This window comes from Schistocerca serialis, chromosome 4 (genome assembly GCF_023864345.2).
Source record: "Schistocerca serialis cubense isolate TAMUIC-IGC-003099 chromosome 4, iqSchSeri2.2, whole genome shotgun sequence".
Classification (NCBI taxonomy): domain Eukaryota; kingdom Metazoa; phylum Arthropoda; class Insecta; order Orthoptera; family Acrididae; genus Schistocerca; species Schistocerca serialis.
Window position 1 is genome coordinate 74,585,272 of NC_064641.1, and position 21,773 is coordinate 74,607,044.

Genomic DNA, 21,773 nt, shown 5'->3' on the forward strand with positions numbered 1-21,773 from the left:
ATGGGACAGCAATAACTCCACACTCTTTCTGTCTGCCTCTCTGTCTGCCCTTTTCTCACTCTCTCTGTCTCTCTCTCTATCTCTCTCTCTCTCTCTCTCTCTCTCTCTCTCTCTCTTTCTCTCCACTTTGTTTGGTTACAGGTTCTGTTGTGTAACGTGTCTAAAGCAAAAGCCTCATAATGGAATGATTGAATCACCTCGTCATTGAACCTGGTGGTCTAGTGATGAAGTAGGAGTTCGGAAACCTGAAGATCGCGGCATCGAATGTCTCCCGGAGCACAAAATTTATGGTGTGCCTTTAACGTAGTCTTCAACTCTCAATGTCATGAAGATTTGCCAGGAGCGACACGTGATTCAAATTCCAAGTTAAACTGTAGGTCCTTTTCCGGCGGTAGGATTACTCGCGAAGTTTAGAAACATCAGGGCCGGTTCGGGAGCATCGTTTGGAGCCTCCCGCCACTCCCCTTCCTCCATTTCCCACCATATTGTTTAACCCGTGTCAGTTTTCGCTACTAATTGTGATCGGCGCTGCATATAGCGGCTTCTGTCGCTTCAGCCTTAAACCGGCCGTGAGGGATTTGCAAGTCCACGTAGTGACGTCCACTTAAAAGACAGGCACCAGGCCGTTAAGCCACACGAAAATATTATTATAGTTATTATTAATATTGTTATTAGCGAATTCTCCCAATAAATGGAAGACGTTAAGCAAATAACTTAACTCAGTTAACTTTTCTTTAGGTTCTTCTTGATGTTCCATTAGCCTTTCATTCTTTCCGAGAAGGTTTGTTTTCGTTCTTGCGACCGCATTGATCTATACTGTTTTTGTTTTGGTTGCTCTGCTGTAACTTCCCATTTGTCTGTTTGGTGTCTGAAGGTGTCTTTTTCTAAAACGTCGGTTGGTCTTAAGTTTGTATTGTTGAGGTCCTTTCGAATTACGTTCAACCAGCGTGTTGATGTCTTCAGTGACGTTACGTAGTGTATTATCCTTTTTGTCGGTCGCTTTTCTGGTTGTTTTTGAGGTGGCCAAAAAATTAAATTCGCCTTGCCTTGATGTCAGTTTCGATGTTCGAAAACTTCTCTGTTGTTTTGATCGATTGTAGGCTATAACCTTCTTGGGCATGTCTTGTTCCTAAAATTTTCCTAACGATCTCTCTCTCCTCTTATTTTGGTTTCTTCAAGCTCGTGTTTTCTGTTAAGCGTCACTGATTCGCTTAGTAGAACACAGTTGGTTTTATGACTGTGTTGTAGTGCTGAATTTTTGTCTTTTTTTGTTGTTGTAGAGGTTTTGGACTAATCTTAACTCTGTTTTGACTCTTTAGAGGCGATTTTTCTGCGAGATTTTTTCAACGCCTGTCGATTCGATGAAATCTTCGAGGTATTTAAAGTATGAGACCCTGTTTATTTTACCGTGTTTTGTTTTCAGGCTTGTTCAAATGGTTCAAATGGCTCTGAGCAGTATGGGACTGAACTTCTGAGGCCATCAGTCCCCTTGAACTTAGAACTACTTAAACCTAACTAACCTAAGGACGTCACATACATCAATGCCCAAGGCAGGATTCGAACCTGCGACCGTAGCGGTCGCGTTGTTCCAGACTGTAGCGCCTAGAACCACTCGGCCACACCGGCCTGCTTTCAGGCTTGTGATTTCGTTCTTCGAACATAAGAATTCAGTTTCCTCAAGTGAGATTTGTAACCCTGCTTTTTCTCCACGTTCTGTAAGTGTCTCGAGCTGTTTGACAGCACACTCTTCGTCCTCTGCAAGTATCACCAGATGCTCCACAAGTGCGATGTGTGGCATATAGAGGCTGTTTTTGGGGAGGCCCAGTAGGATTAGCTTCCTGAACCAACTTTTCTTGAGTTCTTTCTCCCATTGTTCCATAACCTTGTCTAGGACTACGTTGAAACAGAGCAGGAGAGAAACCATCTCTTTGTCTCACATCTGCTTGAATGTCAAAGGGTTCACAGATTTGCCCCAGAAAGTTTACTTCAGATTTCGTTGTTAGCTAGTGTTTGTTCTATGAGTTCTCGTATTTGGGATCTAGTCCCTTCTCTTGTACAATTTGTAATAGTGAGGGTCTGTCTACCGAGTCGTACGCCTTTTTGAAATCTAAAAATGTGCGTGCTAGAGGCCTTTATGTGAGCTTCGCATTTTAAGTATGGTTTTGAGATTAAAAAACTGGTCTGAATCATGCTTGATATTCTTCTAATTTGAGTTATAATTACTTTTGCACTCAGTTGAGACAAACTGATCTGATTTTATAGGTGGCCGTTAAGGGGGAGATCCCTCTGTAGTAGTTTACATCTGATTTGTTGCCTTTTTTAAGTAATGGACGGATTAGAGCAATCTTCCAGTCATCCGGTTTTTTCAGGTTGCGAAATGTTTCGGACTAGTTGTGTAATTTCTCTGAGTGAGTTTGGACCTAAATTTTTCAAGTATTCAGCTGCAGATCCGTCCTCTGCCCATGCTTTGTTGTTTGAAGTTTCTTAATATGTAAATAAATTTCTTCTTGTGTTGGTGGTGACGAACTTTCTATTGTGGTTTCGGGATCTCTCTGTGGTTTCCAGGCAATTTAAAAGCTGTGGAAAGTATGTCGCCAGTTCTTAGCAAGATTTTTTATTTATCAAGGCTTATTTACCATTTTCTTTTCAAAAGCACAGCTTCTGTGGTGAGTAAAATTATATTTTAATTTTTGAAATTGTCTACAAATGACTCCAGTTGGTCATTGACATTTTCGTTCATTTTGTTTTAAAATCTTGGATGTTTGTTGCGAAGTTTGAGGAAATTCCTCTGTGTTTTTTTTCTGAATTGTTGCAACTGTAATTTTGAAATGCCTTTATTTTCTATTGCGTTTTGACATCCTTGTTTTTTGTGAACAGGTTTCACGTCTTTCGCTGTTTTGATGATCTTGGTTTGAAATTTCAACCAGTTTTCTACAGGTTGTTTTTCCTATTTTTCTTTTATTTTAGAGTCTTTGATTTGGGGATCACCGGTGTTTTCTGTCGAATTCTTTTTTGGGTGGGGATTTAATTCTGATTCAGTTTAAATAACGATCCTAATCGAAGTTTGCACTTCTACATACTTGCACGTCATGAATTTCTTTTTGGGAGTCGTGTGTTTAACCACATTATCAGTCTGAATTTTTTCTAAATAATGGATGGGTGATCGCCATGTTTTTGTTTTTTGAGCTTTTACCGAAGTGAGGTTGACATAATTTTTAGACTGTTTAGTTGGCATGACTCGATTAGTGTTTCATTCCTGTTGGTGAACCTGTGAGCAGGATAGTCTCCCACTGTCGTCTTGTATTTGCATTTCCTGCCAATTTGGACATTAAAATCAGCGAGTGGACTTTTCGCATCATATTTTGGAATTTAGGTAATCTCTGTTTCAAATTATTCCCAGAATTTTTCTGTTTTTTTGAAATCTTTTTTATTCTTGCCATTTGTTGGTGCATGTACATTAACGAAGGTGCAGTTTTTGTATGGTAATTTGACTCTTAAGGTCATAAATCGGTTGTAGATGGGTTTCACATCTTTTACTGAATCCAAAACTTTTTGTCTACGATGAAGACCTGCTCGTTTGCTAATTATCCTGTTTGATCTGCATTTGAAGATTCTGCAGTTATAGTAGTATGTCTTTTCTGAATCTGTGAAACGTATTTCTTGCAGAGTGAGATTTCGTATTTTCTGCTTCGTGAGTTCTGTTATGAGAGTGTGTAGTTTACGATGGTACTGGGCACTGCACATTGAAGTTTGAATAGTTCGACTCGAGCCCCCACAAGCTATGACACGAAAATATCAGTATTTGTTACACTCAGCTTAATTTATCGGCCCAGAGAGGTGGCTGGTGTCAGTGTTTGGCTACGGTTTTCGTCATAGGGTGCCAGCTCACACCTGTCGTAAACTCAATTTTTAAGCTGAAATAAATAATAACAAAACAATACAGGCAAGTATTGCGGTGAAATTTAAAATATTGAGCAAGTAGTTTATTTTTCTTCATTACATTCACTAAACACTTAAATATAGTCTGAGGGGCTCTTACGTTATGGTGGGCGTTAATAATTGAGGCTACAACTCGTCACTATAAAATTTATATGTCGCGATCACGGCACTCAACAGTCTATTCACAATTCACAAAATACACTCGTGTCTGCTGTCCTAAACCACAAACTTATTGAGCTCTACTGGATCGCTTTCGAAAGTCGCTACATACATATATACTTGTCCCCGAACATGACTACCAACCCATTACTACCCCAAGATGCGCGGTACGTTCGGCTCTTAGTTTCGCTCAAAACAAACTCCCCAAAGATGAAACATGGCCGCCCTATCCACTCTCGTAACGACTGCCTAACTCAGAACAATGTTTAACAAAAATTACGAATATTCTAAAACTAAACACACAAACATACATGTTATTTAGAAAAATATGGAAATTTTCTAGGCAATAACAATTTAAAGTCGAATTTTCTGTATCTGCCACCGTTTTTTCACAATAATGTTCTTGTGGCGTGATTTTGCTTTACCCAGATTTGTGATACTCAACATAAATAAACAAATAAAAATACGGACTTAATTACTCATTACTACTTTAAACTTTAGATGCTACCGCTAGTTCCGTGTCTTTAAATTTATTTATTACCAAATAGCTCTGAGCACTATGGGACTTAACATCTGAGGTCATCAGTCCCCTAGAACTTAAAATTACGTAAACGTAACGAACCTAAGGACATCACACACATCCATGCCTGAGGCAGGTTTCAAACCTGCGACCGTAGCGGTCGCGCGGTTCCAGACTGAAGCGCCTATAACCGCTCGGCCACACCGGCCGGCATTTATTACCAAAAAACACAGTTTCTTTCAGTAGAATCCCATATTCCGACTTCTCGTCAAAACTGGTACAAACTATGCTAAATCGGCTGTGATTGCTGGATGCAGCTCTATTAGCTGCACCGGTAAACACTTTGTTCATATTAGTTGGCCAAAGCATTGCCGAGATATTAGCTTTTGTACTTTCATAAATTTAAAATTTCTAAGACAACAATAACTTTTAAACAATCACATATTTTTGTGGCTCGTCTAGATAATTTAGCTTTACCTATTTTTCTGTACATGAGTACCAACTCGCACCTCCGTGTCACTGTTAGTTTTGTTTTTATCAATTTTTCTCTGGCATATAAATTTATCCAAGCGCCAAACACAGCCATACGCGCCCCTGCCGAACATCCGCTCGGGTTTATCCAAGGCCGCGTAGGGGCTAGCCTCTAGCCACGGCCCCGTAGCAACCGCCAGCCACGTGCTCTGCAGCGGGAAACTGCCGCTCTAAACTACCGCCACAGCTTCTGTACGCTCATAAGTTTTCCTGCTCGAATGAGTGTCTGAATGTTGAAAGTGCCAATGTAGGTGTGTGCTTTTCTTGGAAGTTTACCAGAGCACTCAGACTTCCTCTCTCTTATGAGTCCAACCTCCCCATAATCCGAATGCTTGGTTGCCAATTTGGAGTAGATGGATCGTCCGCGTTGGGTAATTACGTCTTTACTTGTATGTGTCGTATTTCCTTGTCATAAATTTTCTAGCTTTTGGTAGTGGTGTAGAATCAGGGATTGTCGGTCCCTGGAGCATGTTTACAGCCGTACCTCCTCGTGGACAGACGCCGTCCATACTACCGCTTGCTCCAAGTCAGACGCAGCATGGATTTTGGTTGTCATTTTGCTCCGCGAGTGGTATTTTATTTCCCACCTACCCTGCATATCTGCTGGGAATTCCCCTATTTATTATTATTATTATTATTATTATTATTTTCGATTATTCACATTTAAAGAGAGCGTTTGAACTTGAATTGCTTTATGATGATTGTTTATGTTTTTTCCGAGCCCAAATTTGCTTCATGTGTTCACTGTGTTGTTACTTTCGCTCTACTGTCCATTTGCATCCTGGTCTCTTCTGTGTTGTGGTGTCAAATTTATGTTTTTTTGATGATGTTCCTGAATTCAGTTATATTTTCTGCATCGTTTACTGTTATGTGTGCTTGTCTGAGGTCCTCTTCAACTTCTTTTATCCATTTTGTTTTTCCCCTGCCTGAGTTGAAGACTTTAAGAATTCGCTTTGAAATTCTGTTTTCATTATTATTATTATTTATGATCTCGTCACATTGCAGCTGGTCTGCAACGCTGTGGCATGAACAAGTGGGTAAGAGTTGGCTTCTTGTAAGTTGTGGGAATGTGATCTAGCTACTGGCTAACCAAAAAGAAGTACTGAATAATAAAATTCCTTTAAGGCATCTTTCAGCGTCAGACCACACAACTGTCGACGTCTTAGCATGTCTTCGTCAGACGACACTAGAAGCAGGTATAATGACGCTTGACTGAGGACGTCACACGCGAGAAGTAAACTACTTGTCATCGGTCGCAAGTGAAAAACTGCAAAACTTGCGGCTGTCGGCGAGCAGTTTGCTACTCGTAGACCACACCCGCAAGCGAGCGTCAGTATACCGGCTTCTAGTGTCGTCTGGCGATGTGGACAACACAAGACGCTCCCTGTGTCACCATAAGGCAGCATGCTTAACCTATTTGAGCAATATTGAATACTCTTTATTTATTATCAGCTTCGTCAATCAATTAACGAAAAACAGTAAAATGTGACCGATGTGCCTTTCAGTCCATCAATAACCTCAGTTCCCAGATTTAATAATTAACTTCCTTGCACCGTTAACTATCGATAACTTTCACAAAACTGACCGGAGCGGACTACTGAATCTCAACGTGAAATTGGCCCTACTGAAACAAAGTGAACAGTCTTCGCCGGCCACTGTGGCCGAGTGGTTCCAGGCGCTTCAGTCTGGAACCGCACGACCGTTACGGTCGCAGGTTCGAATCCTGCCTCGGGCATGGATGTGTGTGAAGTCCTTAGGTTAGTTAGGTTTAAGTAAAGTTCTAGGGGACTGATGACCTCAGATGTTAAGTACCATAGTGCTCAGAGCCATTTGAACCATTTGAACAGTCTTCGACAAAACTGCTAGAGAGATGTAGAAGTTGCTACCTCATCATAATATAACACTGTATTATTAACGAGAATATTCGTTTACAATGTGAGGTACTACTTCACAACCTGGACACAGACATCATCATGTGATTACACATCCCTTTACAACAATTAAGGATTTTTATGTTATGCAAGAAACCCTCTGCGTACATCAAGAAAGATTATCTGTATGTGATCAAGAATATATAAGCCTTTGTAGAAAAATGTGGAAAAATGAAAGATAGTGATGAGATTCCATCATTTTTGCTGATATAAATTTATGATGAATTACATACATTTTTTAATTAATAAATCAGTTGCATGAACAATGTGGTTGACTATCCTATTCACTATATGCTTGAAGCAACTTAAAATAACGCTAAAATTTAGATTGACGTGAGTGGATAAACTATACTTCCGTTTTTCTGATTTAGTGTATAGGAGCACAGAGTTTTTGGAGATCCTTTGGATTTGCGGTTTCAGCACATCTTTTCCTATACATTTGCCGTTAATTATTGTTGCTGCCATCATTTTCGGCATGAGTATTTCACTGGATGCGTGGTTGCGCTGCACGACCTTGGCGCGTTGAGGTTCCGAAGGAGCAGTGTTGGTGAACCAACTTTCAGAGTTAGTATTTCTGTTGCATTCCTGCAGGCTCCACTGAACTGAAAAATTCTGCCGAATAATGAAAAGCTCGCTAGTCTTCTGTAACTGTGTCAGTGGTTTTGTATTTCGTAACCACAACAGACAATTTCAGTTGATTCGACTGACGTCGTCAGCTAAGACGGCTCGCTCTCATGGCCAATTGTGATTTTTGAAGCTGATATGCTGCAGCGCCATCTAGTGACGAGTTACAGCAAAGTGAATAGCATAAAAATTCTCTTATGAAAAACTATGTTGATATGTCAACTTTCATGGGGATCACTCCGACGTTGTCTAACAAGGGGAGGCCGCCAATTGTGAAATTCAGATTCGATTCATACTGCGCGTAATAAAAGCTCATGGCCAGAGGTGTAATGTGGCAAAGCACCAAGATGCACTTCTCAGCCGTTGTCGAGAAAATCGACAGTTAAAATAAACCGTTGCGGTGAAATGCCCTCTACGATTAATAGTTTTCCGCAGCGTCGTGGCGCAGCGGTAAGCGCTCGGGTTTGTAATCCGAAGGTCGGCGGATCGAATCTCGCACCATGCAACTTTTTTTTTTTTTTAGTATTTGTTTTTTGTAATTCAAATATATATACACACACACACACACACACACACACACACACACACACACACACACACACACATATATATATATATATATATATATATATATATATATATAATTCCCGGCAATCAGTTGCAACAATTATGCATATAATAAGTTGTTGAAAGTCGTTTGTCGTGGAAACACTGGCGACTTCGAACATCATATTATGTTTTCCGCAAACAAAGTTGTATTTCACAAACGTTATTAATTGTCTTCATAATGTTAACAACGTGTAGTCAACGGAAGACGTAGAAACGATATTCCGAAACGAATACGTATAGCCTAAGTCAAACGTTCGAATTAGAATAGAGACCCCACGAGCACAAATTCGCTGCGGCATGTACGAAATATAAACTCCGTTACTCGCTCGTCACACTTGAAGGACAGATGTTGAATGGGCCGAAACGAGCCGCCGCATAACAGCGTAGTTGCCTGCTAGCTTCGAAAGAAGGTAGATGCGGTCCCTAGCGCAACTGTTAAAAAAACGGAAAAATTGAGGCGGTACAATTGGAGAGCGATCCGCCTTCACCAACATGCATAAGCAATTCATTAATAGTGTATATATATATATATATATATATATATATATATATATATATATATATATATATATATACACTGTATTTCACCGCAACGGTTTCTTTTAACTGTCGATTTTCTCGACAACGGCTGAGAAGTGCATCTTGGTGCTTTGCGACATTACACTTCTGGCCATGAGCTTTTATTATGCGCAGTATGAATCGAATCTGAATTTCACAATTGGCGGCCTCCCCTTGTAAGTCAATTAATCTCAAACAGATATTCAAACATCCATTTTTGTATATAAGGATTATTAGCAGAATGTCGCCAGAATGTTTTAAACATCTGATCTGAACTGATGTATGACCCACATATATCAGTTAGTGCGTCACTGTTCTGTTAAGTCAGACAGTGGTTTGACGACGTTCTCCACGCCAGTCGATCCTATGCAAGTCTTTTCATCGCTTCTCCCTCATTCCCCTCCTTCCTCTTTCGTTTTCTATAGAATTGAAGCACTGTATAGGTCGAATCAAAGCATATACAACCCTGCGTGAGTTATTTCTCAAATACTGCCTCCCTTTAACATCGTTACATTCTTATACCTGCAGTCTCGTTCCTGTACAATTTCATCTCATAAATTAATTGTACACTGATGATTACTTAAACACATTGAAAAGTCTGGGTAAATCTTGTAACCTTCCACCTCCACTACTCCCATATTCCGACAGACATTACCGGTCGCAAATTTATTTAAAGTCAAGTTCCGAGCTGGAGAGCATGCGCTGATTGAAAGCTGCTTCCCCTGTACTGGTTGCCACATGGCCCAGCACACAGAGCCTCCATCGCATACGAAGCTCCCAGTATTGAATTCTGTTCATTCAGATAATCACACGGCGCTAAGGGATGATAGATTTCTTATTCCTATAACGCTAGTGAACATACGCTGCCACTTCCATATACACTCTAAGACAAAGAAAAAAACGGCGCACCACGAAAGAATTATCCGTATGGGACGAAAATCGGTGAGCGAGGTGGCGCAGTGGTTAGACACTGGACTCGCATTCTGGAGGATGACGGTTCAATCCCGCGTCCGGCCATCCTGATTTAGGTTTTCCGTGATTTCCCTAAATCATTCCAGGCAAATGCCGGGATGGTTCCTCTGAAAGGGCACGGCCGACTTCCTTCCCTAATCCGATGAGACCGATGACCACGCTGTCTGGTCTCCTTCCCCAAACAACCAACCAACCAACCAACGAAAATCGGTAGGTATGATATACATGTACTGAGAAACAAATAACTACAGTATCAGAAAAAGTAAATGGTTTATTCAAGAGCAAGAGCTTCATAAATTGAGCAAGTCAATAACGCGTTGATCCACCTCTGGCCGTTACGCAAGCATTTATCCGGTTTCACATAAATTGATAGTGTTGTTCCATGTCCAATTCAAAATCTCGAGATGGTTGGAGGGCTCTGCCCATGATGTTCCAAACTTTCTCAGTTGGGGAGAGATAACGGCGAACTTGCTGGCCAAGGTAGTGTTTGGAGAGGACGGGGACAAGCAGTAGGAACGTCATGCGTGGGCGGGCATTATCTTGCTGAAATGTAAGCCCAGGATGGCTTCCAACGAGGGGGAACATAATGGGGCATAGATTATCGTCGATGTACCGCTGTGCTGTAAAGATGCCGTGGATGACATCCAAGGGTGCCCTGCTATGAAAAGAAATGGCAGCCCAGCTCACCACTCCTGGTTGTCAGGCCAATGGCGACCGACAGTCAGTTTGGTACCCCACTGCTCTCTGCACCGTATCCATACATGTCTTCGTTGATCATGGTGGCTCAGTTCGAAGCGCGACTCATCACTGAAGACAATTTTCTACTCTAGTCAATGAAATTCTGAGCCGAAAAAGTGTCTGGGGGCTACCCGGACAGCAGTGGAATACCAACCTGACTGTCGCGCGCCATAAGGCCCCACAGACAGGAGTGGTGGTGGTCTGGGGTGCCAGTTCATTTCGTAGCAGGACCCATTTGGTTGTCATCTACGGCACCTTTACGGCACAGCGGTACGTTCTCGGTATTCTACAAGCCGTTTTGTTACCCTTCATGGCAATCCATCAACTAGATAATGCCTCCACATGGCGACAGTTTCTGATGATGAGGATGTTTGGTTTGCGAGGCGCTCAACTGCGAAGTTATCAGCGCCCATACAAATTCCCAATCTTTGCTCAGTTCAAACTCGCCACTTTCATGAATGAAAGACAGTTTCTATTGCTTGTCTTCATGCTCCTTGACCAGCATGGTCACCGGAAGTGTCCCCAGCTGTGAACATTTGGAGGGGCTGACGATCTGCATCGAGCTACAAGCCAATAGATGGGGCTCTATACATTTCGTCAGCTAGGGACTACGCATCTTCTGACATTAACGTAGTGTGACTCTTACGTGTTCACTTCCTTGATCCGACAGACGCGTCCACATCACGAGGGCGACGCTGCTGCAGCTGAACGACCAGTTCCAAGTGGAGCCTGGCGACGGGGCGTCCAGGGAGGCATACCTGGCCGACCACAAGGTCGAGACTTTCCTCATCGTGCCGCCCAAGGTAAGCGCTCCATACTGAGGTTACTGGTTTAACTCTATTCACACAGGTTATCAGTTTATGAAGTCCGCGACCATAATGAACATTACTAGTCATACAAGACATAGCAATCAGAATGACTCATAACATTCCTAAACCTATAGATCAAGGCAACCATGTGGATCCAGTATATATTTACTTCCCAAAAAGCGTCTGAGGAACTCAGACACCAACGCTTATTAATAAAGTATTATAATAATGGGGTACGAATCGAAATTTGAGACTGGACTGATAATTTAGTGGCACAGAGGATGTAGCATGTTATCTTAAATGAAAAATCATCGAAAGATCTAGAAGTAACTGCAGGCGTAACCCAAGGTGGATGGTGTTAAACAGGATAAAATTTGGATGTCAGTGCTGCACCGGAAGCGTGACGATCGATTACTTTCAATCGAGAATGTTGGCATTGCCAGAGACAGTCTCATAGCCGACGCCACGTGATGGACAGTGGAGCCCTCTGTACTGCCTATATAATCAGCGCTTACTCGAGTTTTCTTTGCAGTTCGCCTCTTTACCTCGGAGGATGTCGCCCGCAGTCAGAGACTAAATGTCAGGGGAAACATCGACCACGTCCTATCAGCCCGGAAGTTTTAAGTGAAGACAATACCGGCCGTTAAAGCCTACATTTTATGATCAAAGAACTGTGTTGGCACTTCTGTTGTTATGCGGTATACTAATAACATGGCAGAAAATTTAGTAGTCACCTCGGTCTTTTTGCAGATAATGCATTTAACTATCTGTACTATCAGAAAAAAATTAAAAATATCCAGTCAGATCTAGAATAGAAGATTTGCATGTTCGCCATCAGCTGTACAGATTTGTTATTTATTTTTTACCGATTTCGGTAGTCGTTATGTTATTACCTTAATGACCGTTCTCTTTAATCACAGTGAAGTCAGTTTTGCGCTAGTATCAAATCGTGGCCTGTTTGTCAAACGTAGTCCTGTAAAGATGAATTGCATATCTCTCTAATATAAGGCGTTTCCTTTCTTCATCTGAAGGTAGTCGATACAATCGAAATTGGAGGAAAATAAATAATAAATTTCTGCAGCATACGGCAAACATGAAATGCGTCAAATTGCTGACAGGCGTATCGAGCCATCTCATTAAACTGTTAGATAGTGATAAGATTTCAGATTGGTGCAAAGATTTTCAAATCTTTTAAATATTTAAATGTTCATAAATATAAAATTGTGTGATACACAGAAACTCAGAAACGTACTCTAGTATAACAACATCAGTGAGTTACAAATGGAACAAAACAACTCATACAAATCTTCCATTATAAAAATTGTTGGGATATAGAATGGAATGATCACATAAACTGGGTCGTGCGTAAAACAGGTGGCAGACTTTAGTTCATGGGACAATGTAATCAGTTTGCGAAGGACGCTGCTTGTAAAACATGCATGCTGGACATTCGACAATAAAGAATGTGATTACCAAGAAAGGAATGGTCACATGATTATTTGAGCTGCGGGAGAGTGTCACGGAACAGGTGAAAAACTTGAACTGGAAGACACCTGAAGATAGATGCGAGCTATCCAACGAAAGCATGCTTGCAGTGTTTCAGGAGCCAGAACTTAGCGAGGAATCTAGGAGTATAATATAGTCCTCTAAGCATCACTTCCGCACAGACCGAGAGGAAGACACTATATGAATTAAAGTTCACACAGAGACGTTTAGATAATCATTCTTCCAGCACTTCATACGGAATGATAAGGAAGAAACCCTAATACGTTTTACGGAACAGATATACTCTTTCATGCACTTCACAGTGGTTTGCCGAATTCGGTGTACTTCTATGTATAATAATAGCGTCCAGATTCTTTAATGATTTTTTGGTACTATTTCATATAACACATTTAGCCCCCAAGAACGCAACAGACAGCCGAAGTGTGGGTGCTACCATTTCGCACCGCTAACTGCGGAAAGAGTAGACGAACACATGATACCTGAAGCGAGCACCAGCCTTCTCAGTAGGTGCACGAGTAAAAGTGTCGATGATACACTGGTCCGGTTTTATGACCTTGCCGTGCTAATATGCGACACGGATTGGGGCAAGGGAAAAATGTCGTCGTATTCCAAAAGCACATTCAATTCTGTTGTACGATTTAATGGCGACTGAATCCTCGCACAAAAAAATTTTCGGAGGAAAAATTGCGGCGAGGGCTACTCAGAAGGAAATAGTCATCAGAAAAATAAACAAATCCGACGGTCTAAGGCTAAATATTGTTGGCGGGTTAGAGAAGTTGAAGACAGAAGTTGACAAGATGAAGTCAGATTTAGTGGGAATTAGTTAAGTGCAAGTGTCCGATACCGGTGACGCCAAGACAAAATCAAATAGTGGTGTATAGGCGTAGGTCAATAATACTCAGTAAAACAGGGATGCGTATCAACAACAACGAACAGCATAGTAAACGGGTAACATAGGCACGCAGTCACGCCCGACTAAGGTAGTGTAAGTAACCTACATACGCCCACTAGCTCCGCAGATAATGAAAAAAGTATTCTGTGTGTTATGAGAGACGAATTTTAATTGTGACAGCGGTTGTACTTCATTATTTGGAAAGAATCAGAAGAAAATTATTGGAACGGCACTGACCGGGGCAAAGGAGGATTCAACCATCGCAAATAGAGATTTATGAAACATGAAAGAAGGTTGTATATATGGAAGAGTTTCTAATAGATCATATGCTACTAAGACCGAGATCAAGAAACCGCATTTTACACTGAAAAGTATTTCCAGTAGCAGATGGCAATTCTGACGGTAATAATGAGATTCAGACGAAAACTTCAGAAACTGCAAAGAGGTAGGATATTGTGAATACTGGACAGCAATAATTTGAAACAATCAGAGGTAATCGAGAATTAAAAAGAGAGTATTAAACAATAGCAAACTGAAACAGCGGAATAGAATAGAATTTAAGGTGCATGACTCGCAGTGAGAGATGCGAAGGAAGCAGAGGAAGAACTAGGGAAACAGACAAGGCGTAGCATAAATACATAGGCAACGTGACAGTAGAAGGAAACATAAAAATGCAGAAAACGAAACAGGCGAAAATTAACGTAGATCGGAAGTGGAAGGAGGCCAAGCAGGAATGGATAGAGGATAAATACTACGCTTTTGAAACCTGCATGACTGCAAGGAAGGTAGATGCTGCTTGTAGCAAAAATAAAGAAAATAATGGAAAGAAAACACGAGAGCAGATGGATAACCAGTATGGAGCAAAGAAGAGAACGCTGACTAGGTAGAGAGAACATATGTTAGAGCCGTTTTTGATGGAAAGAAATTTGATAAAAATATTATAGAAAGAGATGATGATGTCAGTGAGAAGCGTAATGCGATATCATGAAAATCATTTGAAATACCTAAGTCAAAACGAGGAACCTCGACATGCTTTCAGAATTAAGAAGTGATACTTTACTGTACCCGCTTGCCCCCCGCCCCCACCTGTTACAGTCGTCCATATGAAACGCTAATGCACAGTCCTGACTCGTTCCTTCCAATATGACTAACCTACGGGAACTTCTACCTGGCGCTGTTTTTAAACTGAATAACATTAATACACACTAAAACTGCAGTAAGGTAGGAACTAGTAAATACTCATCGTCCTATGAGTTGCGCAGAGCAACGCGTCGAGATCCCTGCTTGGAGAAAAGTGTCAGCTGAAGGCGCTTGCTGTTGCAGAAAAACGACGGCGGCGGCGGACAGGATGGCTCGGCAGGTGGCGGGGGTGTCGCCCAGGAGGGCAGCGGTGGCGGCGGGGGCGGAGGCGGCGGGGGCAGCAACTGCCTGCGCGCCGCCAGCACGGCCTCCGACCTGTCGCGCAACCGCTCGCCGAGCAAGATGACCAAGTACGTGGAGTGCTGGGGCGCCGACAAGCCGTTCGCCAACATCGCCGAGAGCACGCTCGCCAAGAACATCGGCCTCACGGTCAGCTCACGCTCTTTTCTCTTATATTTTTTTTTCTACTTTCTCTCTCGTAGTTTATTTTCCTTGACATGTCAGATGGGGCTAATGCTCACCTCGGGAGACTTTCTACAAACGTGACTTGATTTTGACGTCAGCCGCAATATCGACAATCGAAGTGGCAGGCGCCGTCTTCATTTTGGTATATTTAGAGGTTTCGTATTACAACTTGCAATATTCCGTTTCAAGGCAACGGCGCACTGGAAATTTATGACAAACACATCACCATCACAATGAAATGTAAGTTAATAAAGCGGCAGTGCTATAAGCCTTCAAGAGATACTATAATAACCAATACAGGAGACTAAAATCACATGACCAGACGCTAGAGTAATGCATAATCTTGCGGCCTACTGGGGCGAAGGATGAAGGTTTGAATCCTACTGCCTGTTAATTTTTTTCCATCTGAATACTGTTAACACATTCTGCGACTTCCTTATGAATTAACTACAAATACGTTATGTAATATTCAATGTTATATACATTTATGACTGACTGGAGAACAGACTGTTCAAAGCGGAGATCCGTTGTTGTGCGAACTAATTAGACAAGACCGAAGTGGTGGCGGTGGCTTCTATAGGCATAAAAATTTGCAATAGGGCATAGTGTCTGTAGGTCGCAATTTGCTTGACGTAAGTCATATTTAGGCACAGCCTCTATTCGTCTGTTCCGCAACTACTTGGAGGAATACAATTATTGCACAAGATATAAGCTGCCGACGCCACACCATGATGAAAAACACACAGCGGCTATTTTCTACTCTACATCAGTCATCTGACAGGGACACGCTCATCCCACAAGTCTTTCTGCGAAAGTGACGTCATTTTAAATGTGTTAGACGATTTCCAAGTGGTATCGTTAGGCAGGAACCTAAGAGGACAATTTTAATTGCTGCGGCTGAAAGTAGCAGCAGCAAAATTCATATTCTTCCTTTTACAAGTATTTGACTCATTATTTCCGAATATATGACGTTTCCCAGAGTGTGGTTAGGCAGGAACCGAAGACGACAGCTTTAAGTGCTGCGATTGAAACGAGGAGTGATAACATTCATACCTCGTCACGAGTTCGGTAGCAACTCCTGCGAGTGTCGATATTGCATGTGACGTTAAAACGACGTCACTTTTGCAGAAAGACTTGTGAGATGAGCGTGTCGCTGTCAGATGACTGATGTAGAGTAGAAAATCAGTTGTAAAATTAGAGCTAATTTCTGATACGACTGTTGTGTGATTGCATTCTCTTTCCTGTTGTAAGCATTGTCAAAGAGTGTCCCTCTTCTTTCCGATGCACGATGTTGCTGAAGCTGTCGTGGTCGGCTGCGGATCCACTCGACGAATCGCGATGGAATACGCCTCGGTAAACTTTCAGCTCCTAAACTCCAGAACTGTACTCGAGGAATGCGTTTCAGAATTGTCTGACAGATAAGTCACAGGGCGTGACTCACCCAATAGCACAGCGTGATTTTTTTTTTAAATCTTATGGGACGTAACTGCTAAGGTCATCAGTCCCTAAGCTTACACACTACTTAAGCTAAATTATCCTATGGACAAACACACACATCCATGCCCGAGGAAGGACTCGAACCGCCGCCGGGACGAGCCGCACAGTCTATGACTGTAGCGCCCAAGACCGCTCGGCTAAACCCGCGCGGCACAGTGTGATATTATGGCTCCCTGTTATTGGCTGACGGCGCTGAGTGACACCGCATTTCCGCACTATTGGCTGCTATTGCGGTTGATGCCACATCTTCACACAATTGACTGAACGTGACAAATGACGTGCACTGTAGTCCCTTGCCATCGGCGACCTCTGTGGTAGGCCGCTGCAACACTGTCGTCCTAGGTTCCCCTGGTGCATATGCAGTCGTGGCTACTAGCCGTGGCTGACTGGTAGCCTATGCAGTAGGCGTTGCGACGTGTCTTCCTCTACTCCTGCCTTTCCGGTCGTATAATATTTCCTATGTCCTCCAATCAACAATCTGCGGTGGGTGACACCATAATGCCAGTCTTGGTTACAGGGTGCTAACCTTTGCGATGACACTTCGAAACATCCCTGGTAGGTTCAGTGACGAGTATATGAAGATTGTTGATGTGGTGTCATGTATAGTACGTTGAATTTCGTATGAGAGGACACGGATGAGGCATTGAAATTAATATGCGCACCACATCAGTGTGAATTGCTGGAAGGATGTAATTACTATTGAGTAAATTTTGCTTTCATTTCTGGACAAACTAAGACAGTTTTTGCGTGTGTATGGAACGCATATTGGTGAGTTGTGTTGAGATAACGTGTCTGCATGATATCCGGTTTGAACATTACGAGAACTGTGAAATGGTGTCAATAAGCTTTCAACTCTGTCTTGTGACTCAGTGACCCAAAATATTTCGCGATTAGGACGTCGTAAACTTTAGTGCCACATGTTTCAGCTTGTGCACATGCTGGAACTGCAATCGCATGACATCGAGCTCCCGACGACATCTGCGACAGTACAGGAGTTGCTTCGTTACCTACAACAAGTGTATAACGGACCTTCGAGACAATCTTTTAAAAAAGAATCGTCGAATACCAGCATCGCGTGACATAATCGCCACACCTAGCTTCGATTCCTGCAACGAAATTAGGTTCAGCAAAAGCGGACAATTTTGAAGCGGGCTGCAATATAGGATCCCACTAACAATTGAAAAGTAGTGTGTTCGTGTGTTCTCTCCTCTTTACAATGAAATGTTGTCTTAAATCGACGGTATTGTCGCAGATTGGCGCAGTAGCACTGACGTATAAACGCGTTTCCTCCGCAGCTCTCCCTATAATTTTTCTGTTAATATGTGAAACAGTAGCCACTTATGCTCCTTTTCATTCAGTACATTTGCCACGTTCCGCTGAGACTGATGTCTCACGTGATATATGATTTAAACAGTGAAGTGGACAAATTTGCAACTAACCATTGTATGGCATGCACGCGACCATAAAAATAATGTACTTTGTCCCGACTGGTCGAGAACCGCAACAGATGCTACATTTAAATCTGACAGCTAGTGTACATCCTGCTATTTTTATGCTTGAGTAAAAGCATAGTGAGAGAATATGAGTACAGCTTTACTGATTTTGAGTTGGACAGTGAGATAATTCGGCTTAGCGTAACGAGATTTGGTCACCACTTGATTACACATGGTCATTTAGACTATTTAATTATAGGTCGACTATTATGTTGCATCACAGAGGCGTAAATGGAAGCCTTTTTTCCAGAGCGCCGGGTTGCAAAATATTACATATTACAGCGGCCGTTATGTTATCCGTGTTTTTCTAAATACGTGGCAGAGGGAAGTTGGTTATTCATCCCTCCCAGATAATCAGTTGGGATAAGTTTGTTAGCAGTACGAATTTTATTGAATATTCATCATCGTTGATAACTTCAGTCTTAGTTTAATGTTAACTTCGCAACAATGAAAGGGAACACAGTGAAAACAATAAGACAGGCAATATGAGGGTGGGCGTGTGTTGAGATCATTGAACCCGGCTCTAAGGGTCGGCCTTGCTGCTGTCCGACAGTTGAATAAAGAGTTCACCAGGGAATTTGAAAATTACTGCAACTGGTCATACATCACATGTATTAAGCGTTGCCATCAGCTACGTGTTAAATACAGGACAATGTCCTATGGTCGTGTGGAATGGGAATGATTATCTGTGAAATCAAGATAATGATGGAACATTTTGAATTATTGTGTTAATAAAAACCTATCCGTTAGTTATTACGGAATTTTGTTATTTTGTATGCGTCTTCCTATCATGTTTCCTATTTTTGTAAACCATCATTTCGAAGATGACTAATTCTATCACAGATCAATTATTTGTGAAACATAAATAATTTCAACATAACAAAAGCTAAGAAAGTGGATTTTTTTATGACTAGGAAAACTTCGATGTCGGCAGTACCGCTGTTTTCATTGAGATAATTAGAACGACATAAATTTATTCCACGTTTTGTCACAGCCTAGAACGTTTCTTCATCGTAACCATCTGAACATTTGGGTAACACAGAACATATTTCTTAGCAAAAGTAGATAGTTTTTGTTTCCAGTGAGCTTAATCCTAATATGATAACAAGAAAGACGTTTTATCCACCATCTTTTACAGGTAACACCCAAAATTAAAAAAAAAAAAGGTTTTACAGAAGTTTTAATCATATGAACTTCACACTATATTTCAGTTAATAATAATATAAAGTGGAAATTTCATTTTTAGTTGTTGTACTGCTTAGTATATATCGCAACTACGATGACAAGCTGCTTGACTCTCTTTTTTTTTTTTGCGCTAGAATCTTGTGGCAAAAAAAGATACAGCAAAAAAAATTTTTTTCACATCTATGCGTTAGTGAAACAGTTTGCGAAAGCCTAATCCAAAGATGCAGAATGTCTCAAGGTTGCATGCGTGATGGTTCTTTATCAGAAGCGAAAGTGAATGATTGATTGCATCAATAAAGGAAGAAAAAAGAGATTTCACGTGCTATTGACAGAAAGGCTATTAGAGACGTAGCACAAACTCGGATTGGGGAAGGCCGTACGGAAACTGATCTTGCCCTTTCGGAGGAACGATCCCGTAATTTGCATTAGTGATAAAGGTAAAGCACGGAAGACCCAAATATAAATGGATTGGCGGCGATTCGAACCGCCGTCTTATCGAATACGAGTCCACTGTCTGACCATCTGCCTCATCACTCGGTGCGAAAATGAGGGAGTGTTTGTTGGACCTCACATGCGACCAATGATGACTGATTCCAACTTGGAACCATAAGTGAGTACAAGTGAGGCTTGGATTTCATTCAAGAAGGGTTTCAGAAAGTCCTTAGGTAACAAAAAAGATTTACGTTATGTTTCTGTTGCAACCAACATACTGTAAATGTTCAAGAAACTGGGGTATTTAATGAACCTCAAAACGACTTTTTGAAGTCACCTTGATATTTCCTTGAATATTTGGATAATTTATTTGTTCAACAAGGTGAGCGCTTCCGTCAAGGTATCAGAGTGATACGAAGATGTTATCAGGACTGCTGGACTACCATTATCATGAGAGATTCTGTAGACCACTTCACCAAGAAGTACAGCAAAGAACTCAATGGAGAAAAGTCTATAATAGATGCTTCATGGAGAAGAGAGAAAAGAAATATACAGAAAAATATGTATAATAATTACGAAATAGAGTGTTGATTTCTTATTTATTTCAATAAAATATTCGTTCGCATTGAAAAGTTAAATTACTTTTAATCCTTATTAGTTGTATTTTGCTGATTCATAAACAAGGTCACATTGTGACTAAAGCTTACGTGATATCAAAGCTGTCACCAGATGCGAGACTAAACTATTACCTAAGAAAAGTAATCAATATACATTTTCTGTTGGCTTGTGCAATAAACTTTCGGGTTCTGAATGCTCAGTATTATAAAATTATGATATCATTTTTTTACCCCAACTTAACTTTCCTGTCTTCACAGTTTGGTTTTTTTCTTTCATGTATCTGTCTAATTCACCGATTACAAAGCATTTGGTTCATATTTTGTAGGAAGCTCATCACAACGTATATTTAATGAGCACTGTCCATTTTCTGTTTACAGAGCATCTCCATGATTGAGTCAAACTTGCTGCCCAGCGAGAGCTCCTGTTTCGACTGCAAGTAAGTATACGTTCAAAGTGTCTACACTTACGCATACTATTGTGTGGTTAGTCGTTCTGCTGAAAGCGGGGCGACAGTTTTCAATACACACCTGCTTCAGTTCTGTTCTACTTTGATGATTAGGTAGTAGTTTTGAATAAACAGAAGAATCTAAAAGGGAAGTATATTACGTCGACTTAAAAGGACAAGACAGTTCGGCCTACTAAGGAACTGATCGTCTTGGTGTGCTAATGAGTGATTCTTCATCGACCTTCAACTGCCTCCATACTCCGAAACAAGTTTCCGTTAATTGATCGATTTAGTCACTGTACAGTTTACCGAAAAAATAGATAAATATTGCGCCAGTCACTATTTGTAAAGTTGTGGTTGCTTAATGGTGCCTTCCACCCCACCCTTTTTTCTTCTGTTACATGTCTGGAAATGCTCTTACACATCGAAACATTGAAATACCTGCAACACAGCACTCTACTACAACATTTAAAACAAAATGGCGCAGCCTATTATTAGGTGGTGTATCGTATGGTAATTCGTTTTCTGCATTTGAAGAGGAAAAACAGGGCAACCATCCCTGACGAATTCGTGTACGTGTACGGAAACAATTCACAGTAATATGACGCAGTGGCTAGGTGGCGCAGACTTTTCCATTGTAGTCAAACAAATCAGAATTGTAAAGGAGAAAGTGGAAGAACGGGTATTACAATCGAGGAGACAGTGAAAAT

The 21,773-nt window shown here is 41.4% G+C and overlaps 1 protein-coding gene across 1 annotated transcript in view; it reads left to right on the forward strand.

Annotated features, from left to right (window-relative positions):
- Window positions 1-21,773, forward strand: part of LOC126473799 (adenylate cyclase type 2) — a 324,328-nt gene that overhangs the window by 185,628 nt on the left and 116,927 nt on the right. Inside the window, exons 7-9 of the mRNA XM_050101077.1 lie at window positions 11,252-11,384; window positions 15,112-15,357; window positions 20,996-21,054. Coding sequence (XP_049957034.1) covers window positions 11,252-11,384; window positions 15,112-15,357; window positions 20,996-21,054 — 438 coding nt within the window. The remainder of the gene's footprint in view (window positions 1-11,251; window positions 11,385-15,111; window positions 15,358-20,995; window positions 21,055-21,773) is intronic.